The sequence below is a fragment of the Musca autumnalis genome, unplaced genomic scaffold (genome assembly GCF_047663935.1).
Source record: "Musca autumnalis isolate F117 unplaced genomic scaffold, ASM4766393v1 scaffold_5, whole genome shotgun sequence".
Taxonomy (NCBI): domain Eukaryota; kingdom Metazoa; phylum Arthropoda; class Insecta; order Diptera; family Muscidae; genus Musca; species Musca autumnalis.
In genome coordinates this window covers 69,420,970-69,438,353 of record NW_027412088.1, presented here as the reverse complement: position 1 = coordinate 69,438,353, position 17,384 = coordinate 69,420,970, and the positions used below count along the sequence as shown (strand labels likewise).

Below are 17,384 nucleotides of genomic sequence, written 5' to 3'. Positions count from 1 at the left end.
ATCGTTAATATAAAATTTGATCATATGAATAATATGCAATTTATGTCCATCCACCATCAAAAAATCTGGAAGCATATGTGTCGAATAACCCATTACAAAGTAATAAAAGCAAACTTCCTTCTGTATTTAATCCGACGGCCGGTTCTATACATCGGATTGACTCGGAGGAATCTTCGACCAGTGGCCGTCACCTCAACATTTATGTGTTTGTGTTCGTGTATGTTTACCATTTATCCCGGAATGCTTGCTTCGAGCACTTTCGGTCATTGTCGGTTTAGAGATGATCCCCTGCTCAGTATTGTTCTTTTCCGTTTGCCACATCCGCATACACGACATGACAACATCGGTGAGATGGAATGAAGTGCAATTCTGAGTGTGCTCTGACCTTAGTCGCACCCAAAATTACTGTGATAGATATGTTGCTGCACCAGAGCAGCCTCGCAGTCGCCCCAACAACAACAAACGCAGCATCTAACAACACGAGTTGTTGTTTAGCGGCCCGAAAACGCATCCTTACTGCAGTTGCAACGGTCTCCAAAATAAGGTCAGCGAAATTGTGGACTTTATGAATCGAAAAATCATCACTTATAGCTTGAAACGTTGCGATGCTTACAATATTTTGCAGAAAGATCGTACAAGTCTGTCCAGTACAAATTTATATCACATGAGCTTTACTCTAGTGACCCATACATGGATCTATGGGGGTAGCAGTAAAGTGCGTTACTGCAGAGGTAGGTAGAGTGGCTAAATATGTACATAACGCCAGTGAATAGCTGTGGCCTGCGTTATATGCCCGTTATTAGTTCGCTTTTAGAAGGCAATAGCTGTCTGGTAATAGGGGTTTCAATGCCCATCATGAGTTTTGCCATTCTGTCCAAGGTAATGATAAGATGGGTACAGCGATGGCCGAGCAAATTGATAGCTTTACGTTTTACACGGTGTTTGTATACACTCCTACGAGGATAAAAGGACATTGCTACAGCTCGTCAGATATCACCATTGTGAAATCAGATTTCCCAGCAGAGGCGTTGGAACTAGCTAATGGACGGGATGAACGTCGTCGTACGAACCCAGAAGACCCAAGAGTCAGAGAACTTACTCTCGAAGTCAACAGGCTAGTAGGCGAACATAAGCGGGAATAGTGGCTAGACCACCTTAAACAATGCAACATTGGTGCAGGATTAAGTAAATTGTGGGCAACGGTTAAATCACTCTCTAATCCGGGAAAGAAGGATGACAGAACGGCAGAGAACTTTCCGAGACATCATCACTAAAGCAGCCGCTCGCTACATACCTGCTGGTCGAATACGCGAAATAAGACCAAATTTCTCAGCAGAGGCGACGGGACTAGCAAATGAACGTGATGAGCTTCGTCGTACGAGCCCCGAAGACCCAACAGTTAGAGAACTTACTCTTAAAGTCAACAGGCTAGTAGGCGAACATAAGCACAAAAAGTGGCTAGACCACCTTAAACAATGCAACATTGGTACAGGATTAAGTAAATTCGGTAAAGAAGGATGACAAAACGGCTGTTACTTTCAATGCGTGATAGTTACTGACCCAAATATGAGTTCGTCTTATTTTAACCGTCAGTTTATAGAGCACCACGAGAGTATAAGAAGAGACCTCACAGCCGAGGAGGTATCACCACAATTGACCATGATCTATTTTGACATCCCAAGCGCACGAGGATTATCAATGGTAATGGTTAAGCAGCTGGCAAGGTGGTCCCACTACTGAAGCCCGGCAAGGATGCCAGCAGTAGCAAAGATTCCAGAGGCACAACGATGAGAATCTTTTTTTCCGGTGGCCTAACATCAACATGGATTCCGTACATCAAGAAGGATAGTACTACAACAGCATAACACGCTATATCCACACACATCTGTCGAATACGAAGAACATAAACAGGACGTGAGACGAACAACTATTGTGGCTCTTGACCTATCGAAGGCCTTCGATTCCATTAACCATGCCAAGCTCACCGAGCACATAGAGAAGACTTCCCACGAGCCGCATTTTTCGCGCCCTATCCTGAGGAATATGGAAGAATTCGCCGCAAAATCCACTGACACACTGTTTCCCACCTGAATGGTTGAAACGAGGCTCCCTTTAAACATATTGGTCGATGGTAGCCTGATTTCGACCATTAACTAACCTAAGATACTGCGTGTATCGTTCGACATCATGTTTAAGTAGCCCGTACCAGCCACAGCTGTTTGCGATAAGGTCAGAACAGGGTTCTCATGTTGCAGTCCGGCAGCATATGGGATGCTGACAGAGAAGCCTTGTTGACCACTTATAAAGCAATAGGCTGGTCTGTGGTAATGTTGCTTTTAATAATTTAAATGCCCAAGTAAAATTTGGTATTTAGACCTCGTTGGGGTTTAAAACATTCGCTCAGTGAATGGACATGTACGGACCACGTTTTTTTGATGTATCACATAGAACGGCAATTTCCGATTTACGGCATTTTTAAGGTCTTGCCCCCTTAATTAAACCTAAATGGTCAAAAATTAGCATTTAGTCTCCGTTGAAGGGACATACATTCCTGCAGAGAATTGTCGGTATAGGCCCACGATTTTCATATAGCCCTTACAGAACGGTATCTCTGAATTTTTGGGAATTTGGAAGAGATAATATTTTGGCATTTAGTCTTCCTTAGTGGTACAAAATATTCCCGCAGAAGAACCATAGAACGGTACTCCCGATTTTCGGTATCTTAAGAGTTTCAGAAACCTTATCCAACTGAAATGGCTGATATATGATTACAACATAATTTTCGGTAAAGGGTATAAAACGGTCGGTCAAACTTAGTAGCGTTTTCGCTTTGCCGACAGAAAAATATCCTCAGCCTGTGACATCATTAAAAGAAGCAAATCCAGTAGTGGTTGTCTTTTTCCTAAAATGAGTACTACGAGAACTATCCGCAATAAACTGTAAAATATATCCACGAACAGTTCTCTACTTTTCTTAAGCCTACATGTTTGAACTTTGTGGGGGGTGTACAGGCATAAGTAGTCCGAATTTGGAATAAGTTTGGAGGAATGATTAAGATGTGCTATGATTGGGCCAAATCTAGGACTCCCTTTAAGAGCCGTAGTTGCTGGTAGTACTTTTTTGCACCTTGAAGGTAAATATTTCATTCAACATGGCCTTACTCCAATAAAAATTATACTGTCATATATCAGAACGATCCTAGAAGGCAAGTCCCTAAACAGTACAATTTTGAAATTTTGGGTGGAAAGTACCCGAAGGAGTTGGACCGATGTAGTCCATATTCATACTTGATTTAAGTGCGAGGGAAACATGAGCCAAGGTGGGACCAATGACAATCATTCCTTTCTATAGTTATCGCGCCCACGAGGTACTTTAGTTGGTCACCGTGTTTTTTGATGTTTTTGAACCATTATGTCAGGAGTCGTGGACTTAGAAGAAACTGTAACCTAAAATAGTGCAAAAGAATTAATAGCAGTAACAAAATTTGTCTCTCGTTTGGTTGGTGGTGTGTGGTGGTTGTTAGTCCCAATAATAACAAAAACAACAACTCGTCAAAATTGTTTTGTTTTCAATCTTTCAGAAAAAACTGTTTTTGTTTTGCTTTATGAAAGGCGTTCATGAAATGCACAAAGTTTGAACTTTATGAACACTATTCCTGAAATGCAGTAATTATTTTTTTTTTTTGTGTAAATCTCGGTCAAATGTCACATTTTTGTGGTTTTTTAGGTTTTGAGGATTTTGCATGGAAACCGCAAGACCTGCCGAAATGGGACTAAAGTAGATGTTGTAGCAGTGAACATTTTCTACAACATTTTCTTCAGTCTCATTTCGATAGGGTTTTGCAGTTGCCATGCAAAATCATGAAAACCTAAAAAACCCTAAAAATTTGACATTAGACCGCCGCAATTTGTTTAAAAATCCCATTTGGTGATTTTTTTTATTTTTCTCATCTATGAACATTATAGGTTCAGAATCGGCAAAAATTTCACAGGTGTAAGAACCTTCCATTTAATGTTAGTTAAGGCGCACCGTACATGACATTGTTTTACAAGGAGGCGATACTGCCAGTGGTTTGTCCCAATTTCAATCTCTATATCTCAAAAATGGTAAAACTTAGGCAAAAGTCATACAGGTCAATCTTGTAGGGAATTTTCACAGCCACAACATTTTCTCTAATCTCATTTGGATAGGACTTGTGGTTTCCAAGCAAAATCGTGAAAACCTAAAAAACATAAAAATGTAAACTTTGATCGCGATTTTTTTAAAAATTGCTTAAAAAGCTATTTTTTGTTTGTTTTTGATTTTTCTCATCTATGAACATTGTAGGTTCAGAATCCCTAAAAACTTCCCAGGTTAAGCACCTTCCATTTAAAATTAGTTCACGATATAATTCATATTCAAATGTGACCTATGTCCGGAGGAAATATTACAATGTGGAAAGTTTGTACCCATTCGGATACTCCCTTCGAGTGTTGTCGTGCGCACTATTTTATCGAAAAAATTGAGCTTCTGTGGGGGAGGTACACGAAGTAGAGGACCGACGTGGCCCATCTATAAAACTAAACACAATTTGGTTCTAATTTCTCCAGCAACAACTCAACCGATTTTGTTGGATTGTCAAACAATGAAAAAAAATCTTTAAATATCTCTAAAATTCGACCAGTAAAAACTATTCTGTCATGACAATATCATTAAAATCACATTTAGGTCCTATAGCACTTTTCGTACTTTTACGTGTTGGGCCCCTTAAGGCCCCTGTCACCCTAGTTTGTTCGAAGCACATACAATTTCTATACATGTCTCTTTTAATTCTTTTTCTATGGCCATATATTTTTTCTTTTTTAGATGTATGTACATTGAATTCCGTTTAGAGCACTTCTTTGTATGTTTTTGGAATCAATTTTTAATCTGAGGTCAACACATATAAATATTGTCATGTATGTGTATAACATTTCCGCTGCATGACATTGTTTTTTTTTTCTATGGACTTCCAATGCAGTAGTTTCTAGTTCCCGGCATGGCATGTTAAATAGAACGGGGTAAAAGAAAATAAATCTGGATAAACTTACCTGACAGGAACATGTATAACATTTGGATATTGGAACGTGGATTTCTTCATTTTCGTCGGAACATGATTGTAGATTACCTGCAATATGTAAATATTAAAAAAATAATTAGAGCAACTAAAAACTTATAGAGTTTAGAGGAGTTAAAGTAACATAATCTTGTTTAAATACATACATACATATCGACGCCTTCAAACAATAGTATGCTAAGTCGACTTAGCATGTTTTCAAGTTCTTTACATTTTTATATTTAACGTCCTTTAACATAAATTCTGTCAAATTTTGGTAATGATCGGACAATCCGAACAGAAGTTAAAACCAAATATTTACTTAGCATAGTCCTGAAGGTCAAAGAAATTTCCAAGTTTTTAGAACTTGTCCTGCAAAACTCGCTTTTCAGAATTAGCAAACTATTATTTGGAGGCGTCAAACGTCCTTTAACTTAAATTCTGCCTAATTTTGGTAATGATCGGTCAATCCGAACAGAAGTTATAAACAAATATTGACTTAGCATAGTACTGAAGTTCAAAAAAATTGCCAAACTTTGGGAGCTTCTCCTGCAAAACTCACTTTTTAGACTTAGCATACTATTATTTGGAGGTGTCGATATGTCTGTGGTATCATTTTCTACAATGCATTTTTTAAACCAAAGTGTCTTTTGTGCCAGAGAACTAAGCGAGTTTCTGATAAAATAAAATTTTTAAAAAAACAATTTTTTTAAAAAATCGTCTCACCTCCACCTTTCCAAACTGGCGCTTAACCTATCATCAATCATAAAATTTCTTTAACCCCATAGAAAAGATCATCATCAACAGTGACAGCTAAAACAACAATGCTTTTGTTGGAAAATAACATGGAAACAAACCAAACAAAACGAACACCCAAACTCTTTGCTTTCAAAGAAGTATATTCTCTCTATAGTTGCAACCATCCACACTGCACCACAAGCAGTGGTGGCGGTGACAAGCAAAACAACTCCATTCATTGTTTCCCACAAGTGGCTATTGATTTTGTGTACAGCTACAAACAATTGTAATAAAGAGGTGGGAGTTGAAGTAAAACACACACACTCGCTTAAGATACGTACAATAATAATAGGGCTCCCATTGTTTGGGCATACCTGGTGGCAATTGTTTTTCCAATTTTTAGACACCCCATTGGGTTTTATGATTATAACAAGCCCTTTGGGCTAATTAATGTTCATTGTTGATGTATAAAAATCAATATTTATGAATTTTTGTTTGAAATGTCGGTGATTTTATAGGTTTCCAAACAACAGCAACAACAACATGTTGTTAATCTTCTTATTACAATCACGCTAAAGAATAATTGAAAAATTCAACAGGGAAATATTTTAAACAACGGGTGGTGGCGATGTTATGGAATTATTTGAACAAGGGATCACGTGGGTGGTTCCAAGAATTCCCAGAAATGGAAGAAGAAAAGGGAAATATTATAAAACAATATTAAAAACATTGAGAAAACACTTGAAACAAATAAAACAATGCCATATAATTTAGCTGAATAAAACTTAGTGATGAGTGATGTTTGATGATGTGAATGAATCTAGAGAAATTAAGTTACATAAGTTGGACGTGCTCAAATTGAATGATGGGAAAGTTCAAACAACTGCAACTGTTTGTAACTGCAAAATATATTTTGCGGTGCCCGGACATAACTCCCAAAATGATTTTGGACGTTATTGCCGCTGCTCCTTGCGGACATAACTCCCAAAATTCGTTGAAAGTTATGTCCCTGAAGAAAAAAGGGACATAACACCCAAAAAAATCACGGACATAACTCCAAACGATTTCTTTTCTTAATTTATAAATTATTTCTTTGCTTAATTTTGAAATTTATAGTTATATATATATACATATATATATATATATATATATATATATATATATATATATATTTTTTTTTTTTTAATTTTGGAGTAGAAGTTAGAATGTAAGCGGAATTATAAATTTGAGAAGGTGCCAACCAATGCCGAAGTATTCGCAAAATCCTCCTGATTTCACAAAATTATTTAAAAACGAAATTATGCCTGAAATTATGTAAGTAACAGTTCGGAAAAGTTTTAAATTGTGAAAATATTTTTTTCAAATAATCGCTCGATTTTGTTTTTTTTTTTTTCAAAGCATTTCGCCTGCTTCGCATTTCGTTTTTTAGAAAGTATTTGAATATTTTTACAAAAAAATTTTATCCTCTTAAATTGTGAAAATATTAAAAACATGCGCGATTTTTTCAAAAATATTTTTGACTGCAGCGCTTTTCATTTTTCAGAAAGTATTAAAATATTTTTATAAAAACTTTTTATCTTCTTAAATTTTGAAAATATTTTTGTAAAAAGTCACGCGATTTTTTCAAAAATATTTTCATCTGCGGCGCTTTTCATTTTTCAGAAAAATCGCGCGAAAAATATTTTCGCCTGCCGCGCATTTTATTTTTCAAAAAGTATTTGAATATTCTTACAAAAACTTTTTACCTTCTTAAATTGTGAAAATATTTGTTTTGCTGAAAGTGTTTGCAAATCTTAACAATTTTGTATTTTCTTAAATATTGGGAATATTTTTAAATTGTGAAAATATTTGTTTTGCTGAAAGTGTTTGCAAATCTTAACAATTTTGTATTTTCTTAAATATTGGGAATATTTTGGTAAAAAACCGCGCGATTTTTTAAATATTTTCGCCTGCGGCACAATTTGTCGTTTAAAATAAGTTTAAAGGCAAATTTGGAATATATTTTGATTTGTATTGGCTACTACTTATTTTGTACTTAATTTTCTTAAAAATTTTAAATGAGTTCTAAATTATTTTATGAAATGAAAAAGGTATATGAACTTAAACTTAATTTTTAATTTTCTTATGCACTTGAAATAAAAAATATGTTTAATAAAAATCACTTAAAATTTTAAAACAAACATAACTCCCATTGGGACTGATGTCCACTATGGGGCTCGGACATAGCTCCCAAAAAAATTGGGAGTTACGTCCACAAACCAAGGTGGACATAACATCCAAAATCGTTTTGGGAGTTATGTCCGTTGGGAGTTATGTCACGGCACCATATTTTGCTCAAATTAAAAAAAATGTGCTCTTTCGTTCCACAGAAAACTTTGCATTTTGTTTTTGCACACCAAATTTTGATAAATTTGCCTAAAATTTGCGGTGTAAACGACCTCTTTGCCAATGGACAATGTTAAAACAAGTAACGTTTTTAAAACGTTACGACGGGAGATTTTGTTCGGAAATATTGAAAACACGGTAATGACAAGAACTTCCCCTCTCCGAACTTCCACCCTAAGAACCATCACCCACAGAACTTCCACACACTTCTGAACTTCTACCCTGCGAACAACCCCATTCCGGACTTCCACTCTCCGAACTTCTAGGCGATTTTGATGACAATATTGGAAAGAAAAATATCTTTGGACCATCAGTCGGGAAATTTAGTGTCCACAGCGAAACGCCTGACAATGAAATGAGGCTGATAGACTTCACAGCAGCAAAAAGTAGTAGTAAGTAGTACCAGATTTAATCATCTCGACATTCATAATAGCACCTGTCTGTCATCAGAACAAAAAAAAAACAAGAAATCAACTCGAGCACGACGGGATAAATGGAAGATATACTACATCAATCGTGGATTGGATAGATGTACGATCGTTTCGAGAAGCAAATAGCGTCTCGGATCACCTCCGTGTTCAGCAAATGCACATACCCCGTAACAACTAAAGTTCAAACATACACAACACGGAAGTTGGCGTTAAGTAAGCCCCATTACAACATATAGCCACAGCTTTTTTTCAATTGGCCCAATTGCTTAAACAAAGCACGCCGCGTTCCGATAACATATCACCACAATGGCAAAGTATTGACTACTCCATGCAAACAGCCGCAAAATCCATACTTGGATACCAGAGACCTCCACCAAGGAAACCATGGTATGACCGAAGAGAAAAATGCGGCATATAGGGCTAGCAACGCGTAGCGCACGAGAGAGGTATAGGGAGAAAAGGGGAGAGGAGAAATGTCTCTTCCGCAGAAAAAAAAAAGAAAAATGGAAAAGCAAGAGTGTGAAAAAATCGAGATGTACAGGAGCCAGGAGCCAGGTTCTACCAAAGAGTGAAACATCAAACTGATGGCTTTGGTATAGACACATCCTCCTGTAGAGGCCACGAAGGTAATTTGGTAGCTGATACATATTTCCAAGCTGTTGGTATCCAATACTAACGAAGACGACGAAGATACCACAGATCCAATCCCAGAAGTTGGTATTAATGTATACCGCCCGACCAAGATGAGGTAAAGGCAGCAATATACCGGCTGAAAATTAGTTAGGCAGTAGATGCAGAAGCCGATGGCATACCAGCCGATCTGTTAAAAACCGGAGGCGACATGCTGCTGAGGTGTATGCATTAAGTATTTAGCAACATCTGGCAGGAAGAATGCGTGCCCGACGATTGGAACCAGAATATCTTGTGTCCTGTCCACCAAAAAGGAGATAAGACTGTATGCTCCAATTTTAGGGCCAAAACTCTTCTCCCTATTATGCGAACGATGAAAGTCAATGGTGAACGAAATCATTGGGCAATACCAATGCGGCTCTAGACCTGGCATGTCCTCCATACCAGATATTTACCCTGCGGCAAATCTTGGAGCAGACCCAAGAAATGCAGCCCCCTATGCTAAAAGTTTTCCAAACCATGTGTGATTTTGGTATCCCTGCAAAACTCATTCATAAGATCCCAACAAACCAGTCGCACCGACATCGTAACGAAATTCGAATAAAATTCGGATGCTACGTCCGATGTCGGATGCGAAATCGTAGCGATATCTTAACGAAAGTTGTATGAAGTGGTTGGCATAATTTCGGAACGAAATGTCGGAGCTAAATCGCATCGAATTCGGTCAGATTTCGGAATGAAATCAGAAGAAAATCCTTGGGAAATTCGGAAAGCAAATTTTTCTTCCAAATTTTCGTACAGATTTCTGAACGATTTCGGAAAATGTCGTATGAAAATAAAATTTGGATGCTACGTCCGATGTCGGATGCGAAATCGTAGCAATATCTTAACGATATTTGTATGAAGTGGTTGACATAATTTCGGAACGAAATGTCGGAGCGAAATCGCATCGAATTCGGTCAGATTTAGGAATGAAATCAGATTACACCTCGGCATAATGTTGGCGATATTTCCTGAGTATTTCAGGTACGTAAAACTTCTCTAAAAGTGGGATCGTTAGCAACACCTTTCGGACTCGACGATAAAAATGAGGTACATATAGGGCCCATGGAAACATTGAGTTTCTAGTGTTAACATATCGTTGTTGTCATGCTTAAGTGTTCCATACGCCAGATGCCTGATTCATAAAAACTCAAGTTAATGTTTGAGCCCACACAGGTTGAAATTGGTGCAAAAATCCAATACTTAAGGAGCTCAATTCTACTTAACTAAAATCAAAGAATATATCAGGAGTTTATTTTAGTCAAATAACTGTGATAGTCCAGAAGCTATGGCCAATATTCATAATAGCAATAAGTTTCTAAATTGTTCCATGGGATCTTTTTTCATGTTTTTGGCTGTTTGTGTCACGTGAAACACGTGTTGTCACATTTCATCAGAACCACTTTTTTATCAATTGTGTTCCATCTCATGGCTTTAAATGAAACATTTATACACGCAGAAAAATATATGTTAGAAATATGTTTGGATCCAAACAAATATATGTTTTCAACATGTTGTAACATACTCGTATCTCAATTTAATATGTTTTGGTACCAACATATTTTTTATGTTAGAAGATATTTTTTATGGGTGGAGAGGATTTTTGTCAAAGAGAGTAACAACAGGGCTCTCGCAGCTGCGGAATGCTGGTTTATAATAAAGAGCTGTGTGCATGGTGTAATAGGAGACACAGAAGTGTGTGATGTGTTTCGTACTTTGCTGTTGTTAACCAACGTAGCAAGCGAAGAGGAAAAGATTAAAATTCGTACTAATCATGTTGGTCTTTTTTCATCAGTGTTCTAGAGAAAATCGTTGAGTAAATACGATAAAGTGAATGAATAAATCAGTGTTTTGACTTTTCTTAAAGAAATTTTGCTTTTTGTAAATTAAATGTCCTATAAATTTTATAATTGGATCAAAAAGGTAAATGAAAATATTTTATTGGACAAGGAAGAAATCGCATTTAATATTGGTAATTACATCAATACATACATACATATATTTGAAATATGGATGTACCTATTTATTACATTATATAATCATTTCATTCCAGATTCCGATTTCTGACTTTGAAGAAAATGTGTTTTATTTCACAACTAAGGAGAAGCGTGCTACGATGTTTCTATATAATTTTTTTCTTTTTAAAAGTGCAACTTGTTATAAGTTATTTTATTCAGTTTTTCTTTTATTAAAGTATGTATTTCTTTGGAATTTTGTATGTTCCTATGTGTCTTTGTTGTTTTGCCTTTTTTCTATTCCCTTTAATAAAAAAACACCACCATTTATATATGTGTATATATGTTAGAAATAACCAGTGAGTGGTTGGTGAGAGCAAGTGAGCATACATTTCAATGTATTTCACATTGACATTTACGCTCCCTTGCTCTCAGAAAGCGTCCACTGGTGCATTTTTTGGTTTTTTTGTGGATTTTGGGTTTGTATTTGTTTGCACCCAAACATTTATTTGTTTGCAGGACCCAAACATATGTTTGGAACTGCTTGCAAACAAATATATGTTTGCTGCGACATATGTTAGAGAGGCCATTTTTTTCCTGTGTGTATGAGTAAATAAATACATTAAGGACCCTTATTATAGGTCTCCTTAACATTTATTTAAGGGGTTGCCTCCACCTATCACTATTTTTTTTTTAACAAAACTACAAGATTTTTTGCGTCACATAGCGGATATGGAACATATTGGCATCTGAATATCTCAAAAACTATAGGAGATAGAAGAAACCCGATTGAAAAAATCTGAAAGAGCATGGTTTAAAACGTTGTAACGTACCTTTACCTCAAAATGTCAATAATGGTAATAATCTTAAAATCTAACAAAACCAAAAACTTTAGGCAACACTCCCGCCTTAAAATATCCGACATAAATTTTTTAAAAACCATGCTAATAAGGACCCATTTTATTGAGCTAATATACATGGGGGTTCACTCTTTGATATTAGTTAGAGAAGTCTCACATGTCCCTTCGCGGACACTCATAGAAAATATAAATATGCATGTATGATATCATACTTCCATACATAGGTTAAAGAACATATCTTAAATTAGATACACTTTTCAATACAAAAACCACTTGAAGAACAAATTTCAACAAAGTTTTCTTATTTCCTGGAAATCCGTGTTATTTTCAAGTTGATATCATTCAACATCTTTACCACACTTATTATTATTATTGTTGTTGTATTATTCTTCCATTGCCATTGGAAATAATCTCAAGGAAATAATAATAATATTTTGTTATGGCTAATAACATCAAATAGTAATAATTATTGCAAATAAACAAAAGTTCCACACAAATAAAAAATCAGAAAATTCATACAAGGAATAAAAAAGATGCCAAAGTAATTCAATCTTTATGTTTTGCTTTCTTTATTTAATTTTTTAGGTATTCCAAACAATTTGTGAATACTAGAAATTCTTTGTGTATGATTTTTTATTGTATTTGTTTTTATGTTGGTTTATTATTTTTTGCCAAATCTTAGACAAATAAATATCACAAGTCAAGAGGGAGTTCTAAACATTGAAATGTGTTCTGAGGCTGGAGACGCGTGCAGATTGAAATGAAATTGGACCACCTGCGTTGGCAATACACGCGCCATGCCAGTTGTTTAATATCATTTCTTTTTTGGGATGATTATTTGAAAATGCAAACAATTGGTTATGTGGCGAAGCAATTGTTTGCAACAATAACAAAAAGAAAACCATAACAAAAAAATGTATGCCAAATTTGAAACATTGTTTACATGTAGTGTTTTTTTGCCTCATTAAATGGAATATCATCAGCTTATGTTCCAATTTTCCTTGTTGGCATTTGTTAGACAATTTGTGTGATTGTATTATTATTATTTTTTTCAATTTAATTGGAAATCTTGTTTTGGAGGTTAAGATCATCATTGTTGGAAATTTCTTTGTAAACAAATGGATATTAGATCATATCAGATTTTTTTTAGAATCTATGGTATTGTTCGAGATTTGATATCATTCTTCTTATAGGCAGCTGAAAACGTAACAACCACATTGCTAGCAAAAATTAACTCAAAACTCTCCAAACCATTGAAGGCAATAAAAGAAACAATTAGAACTGTTGTAAGTTATGGCATTGGCCTGAAACTCTTGAACATTTCCTATATGTATTTGCTTTATGATAGCAGTTCTTTGTTTTCAAAAATTTTTTTTAACTCGGAACAATACGATCGTCATGCTGTTTTATATGCTATACACATTTGCTTGTTAGCATAAATTAAACAAGTCAAACATTTACAACACCAATTGTAATGTAACACACAAACATACGGTAAGCGCCACTTCAAATAGCGGCATTTAAGTGTTTCAGTATTTTCCATGGGGTTTGTATAGCGGGGGATTTGGGTTAAAGATCTTTACCACAAAACAGTCTTTTTATGGAGAAAATAGTTAAACATTTGTATCTAAATGGTGGGTGGGGAGGGGAGGTTGGTGGAGGGAACAACATTGGCGCTTAGATTACCTCTTCAAAGCATAAATGATGTTTGCCAGACAAATAATGATATGCATTTTACCTATTTGAAACTATTTACACTCAAAGCGACAAAGGAGATATTACCAACACACCATTTACAGCTGCTTTGTATAGATTTTGAAAAGTTTGCCGCAGTACAAAGTCTAAAGCGAACGCCTACACCATCATTTGATATGATGGTTTAAAGTTTAGCCTGATTTACACACCGCATACAAAAATGAATGTGTGAGTCGTCAATAAACGTTGTAACCAGCAAAGATCATAAGATACTCTTGTAATGGAAATCCGTACCACAAAACACACACACAGAGAGACATAAAGAAGCATCAAACTTCAAAGACCAACTAACAAGATGTTTTAATACTCTTATATCTTGAGATCTTGGGATCATGCTCTTGTTATGTTGTATTTATGGTGCTGGCGTTGTCCGCCAAAGAAATGAAGTCAAATACCCCAGACAAATGCCAAGTGGGGAAAAAGAAATTGTTATGAGGGTGAGGTATATAATTGATGTAATTCATTTAACAACTAAGAAAGGGGTTAAGTTCTTTTATACTGTGGTGGAGTTTGAGCATGATAATGCTTAAATTTATACTGCCAGGAGGGTTAAATAATGAAACGTGAGCCAAAATACCAAATATTGTCAATGACCTTTGTAGTTTATAGATCCTAATATTAAGGCTAACACTTGGTCGTAAGACCTCTTCTGAACTTCGAAAAATGTCTGAGAGCAAGACAATTTTCGAAGCTCAGAAGGGGTCTTACGAAATCAAAAAGTCATTTAGGTCATGGTTATAAAAAGTTGTTGTTGGCATATTTCTTGATTTTATATAAAAGTTCTTGGTAACTTTTCCAGGTTGAGATTCAAACACAAGTACCTAATAAAGTGGGTCACACTTTTTGTAGGATTTACCGGAATATTCCATTTTACTAATTTAAAGCAAAAAACTGGGCAAAATTTGGATAGGTAATACGGTTTTTCAATTTTATTTGATTCAAACCTATTCAGATGAGCCAAACACTTGAGCACTTTTTTGGTTCATTTGGTACATTTTTATTATAACAGGGATATTTTCCGAAAATATGGCAACACCGTTATGATTTTTCTTGTGAATGTTGGCATAGTATAGGACCCTCAAAACTATATAGTACGGAACTGTAATCCAAACACAGCTGAAGTGACGTTAATATATAAAAAGAAAAATTTCGAACCAATTTAGATGAGCGGGAGTGTACGTATGTATATGCATAGTTTTTTTTCTAGTAAGTTTTCTATTTTCTGGGAACACAAAATTCCAACTAACAACCAATTCGGTAACTAAATGTAACTAAAATCTTCAAAAAATCTTAAATCGGGAGATAACCCTACATGGGGCATTTTGCAAAACGTGGACCTATACTGTCTGATTTTTTTGTAAGGAATGTTTTCAACCTGTTATAATGTTTTGTGCGCTTGACTAAATTTTTCAAAATATCGAAAATCCGTAATTGCCGTTTTATGGGGGCTATATAAAGACCTATACCGACAGATTTCGGGTGGTAAGTTTTATATACCCAACGAAATACCAAATTTCAGCCATTTCGGCGGGGTGTTGAAGCCACTACCTTCAAAATACCGAAAATAGAGGGGTAGCGGTCTATGGGGGCTATATCGACAAATTTCAGAACCTATATCGACAATTTTCAGAAGGGAAGTTTTATACCCCTAGCGAAGACTAAATACCAAATTTCAACCATTTCGGTGGGATACTGAGACTAAACCCTTCAAAATATCGAAAATCGGGAGGTCCGCTCTATGGGTGCCAAATTCGAGCTATTTCAGCCATATAATAAGACTAAAACCCTGAAAATACCGAAAATCGGGAGGTACCATTCTATGTGGGCTATATAAAGACGTTGACCTATACCGAAAAATTTCAGGTGGAATGTTTTATACCCTCAATGAAGACTAAATACCACCTCAGCCAATTCAGAGGAATATTGAGGTTAAAATCTTAAAAATACCGAAAATCTGGAGGTACCGATCTGGGCGGGCTATATGAAGACGTGGACCTATATCGACAAATTTCAGGTGGAAAGTTTTATACCCCCTGCGAGGGCTATATACCAAATTTCAGCCATTTCGTTGGGATATTGAAGCTAAAACCTTTTAAATACAGAAAATCGAGACGTACCGCTGTATAGGAACTATATTAAGACGTTGACCTATACCGACAAATTTCAGATGCAAAGTTTTTAACCCTCAACGAAAACTAAATACCAAATTTCAGCCATTTCGGTGGGATATTGAAGATAAATCCTTCACAATACCGAAAATAGGGAGGTAACGTTCTGTGGGGGCTATATGTCGACAAATTTCAGGTTGAAAATGTTATACCCTCAGCGAAGACTAAATACCACATTTTAGCCATTTCAGCGGGATATTGAAGCTGAAACCCTCAAAAATACCGAAAATCGGGAGGTTCCGTTCTGTGGGTCTATATAAATACGACCTATATCGACAAATTTCAGGTGGAAAGTTTCATACCCCCTGCGAGGACTAAATACCAAGTTTCAGACATTTCGGTGGGCTTCGAAATATGAAGACGCCGACCTATATCGACAAATTTCAGGTGGAAAGTTTTAAAACTCCAACGAAGACAAAATACTGAAATGTCAGCCATTTCTGGGAAGGTAACAACCTTCAAAATACCGAAAATCGGAGGGTACCGCTCTATGGGTATATTAAAGCTAAAATCATGAAAATACCGAAAATCGGGAGGTACCGTTTTATATGGGCTATGTGATAACGTGGACCTATATCGACAAATTTCATATGAAAAGTTGTATACCCTAATAAAGACTAAATACCAAATGATAGCCATTTCGGAGGAATGTTGGTTCCAAAACCTTCAAATTACCGAAAATGGGGTGGTACCGTTCTATGGCCCCTATATGAAGGCGTGGACATATACCGACAAATTTTTGGGAGGAAAGTTATAGACTTCCAACGATGGCAAAGTACCAAATTTCAGCCATTTGAAGCCAAATCCTTAAAAATTCCGAAAATCGGGAGGTACCGTTCTGTGGGGGGCTTTATAAACACGTTGACTTATATCGACAAAATTGACGTGGTAAGTTTTATACCCCCAACGAAGACTAGGTACCAAATTTCAGCCATTTCGGTGGGATATTGAGGCCACCACCTTCAAAATACCGAACATCGAGAGTTACCGTTCTATATGGGCTATGTGATGACGTGGACCTATACCGACAAATTTCTTAGTGAAAGTTGTATATCTGCAACGAAGACAAAGTACCAAATTTTAGCCATTTCGGTTTGATAAGGAGGAATTTAGGAGGCTTCACCATACCGAGCATAGTTGAGCAAAAACTTCTCCGATTTGTCGTTCCCGCTGACGCTCCTCACCTGTGAAAAATGGGGAATGTTCTCCGAGGATCGCATTCACACGATATTGGCATAGTGTATCTGCGACTACATTTGTTTGAATGCTATTCAAACCTGGTTGATAGACTTGCTGATTTAAGTTTTCTCTCTTGTTACGTTGGACCTCTCTTTCTAGATCGTGAA

At 36.2% G+C, this 17,384-nt stretch overlaps 1 protein-coding gene across 3 annotated transcripts in view; it reads right to left on the bottom strand.

Moving 5' to 3' along the window:
- The window catches only part of cv-2 (crosveinless 2-secreting protein), a 393,914-nt gene that overhangs the window by 102,975 nt on the left and 273,555 nt on the right, over positions 1 to 17,384 (bottom strand). For all 3 annotated transcript variants that reach the window (XM_073988356.1, XM_073988357.1, XM_073988358.1), the window contains one exon: positions 5,070 to 5,146. In XM_073988356.1, coding sequence (XP_073844457.1) covers positions 5,070 to 5,146 — 77 coding nt within the window. The remainder of the gene's footprint in view (positions 1 to 5,069; positions 5,147 to 17,384) is intronic.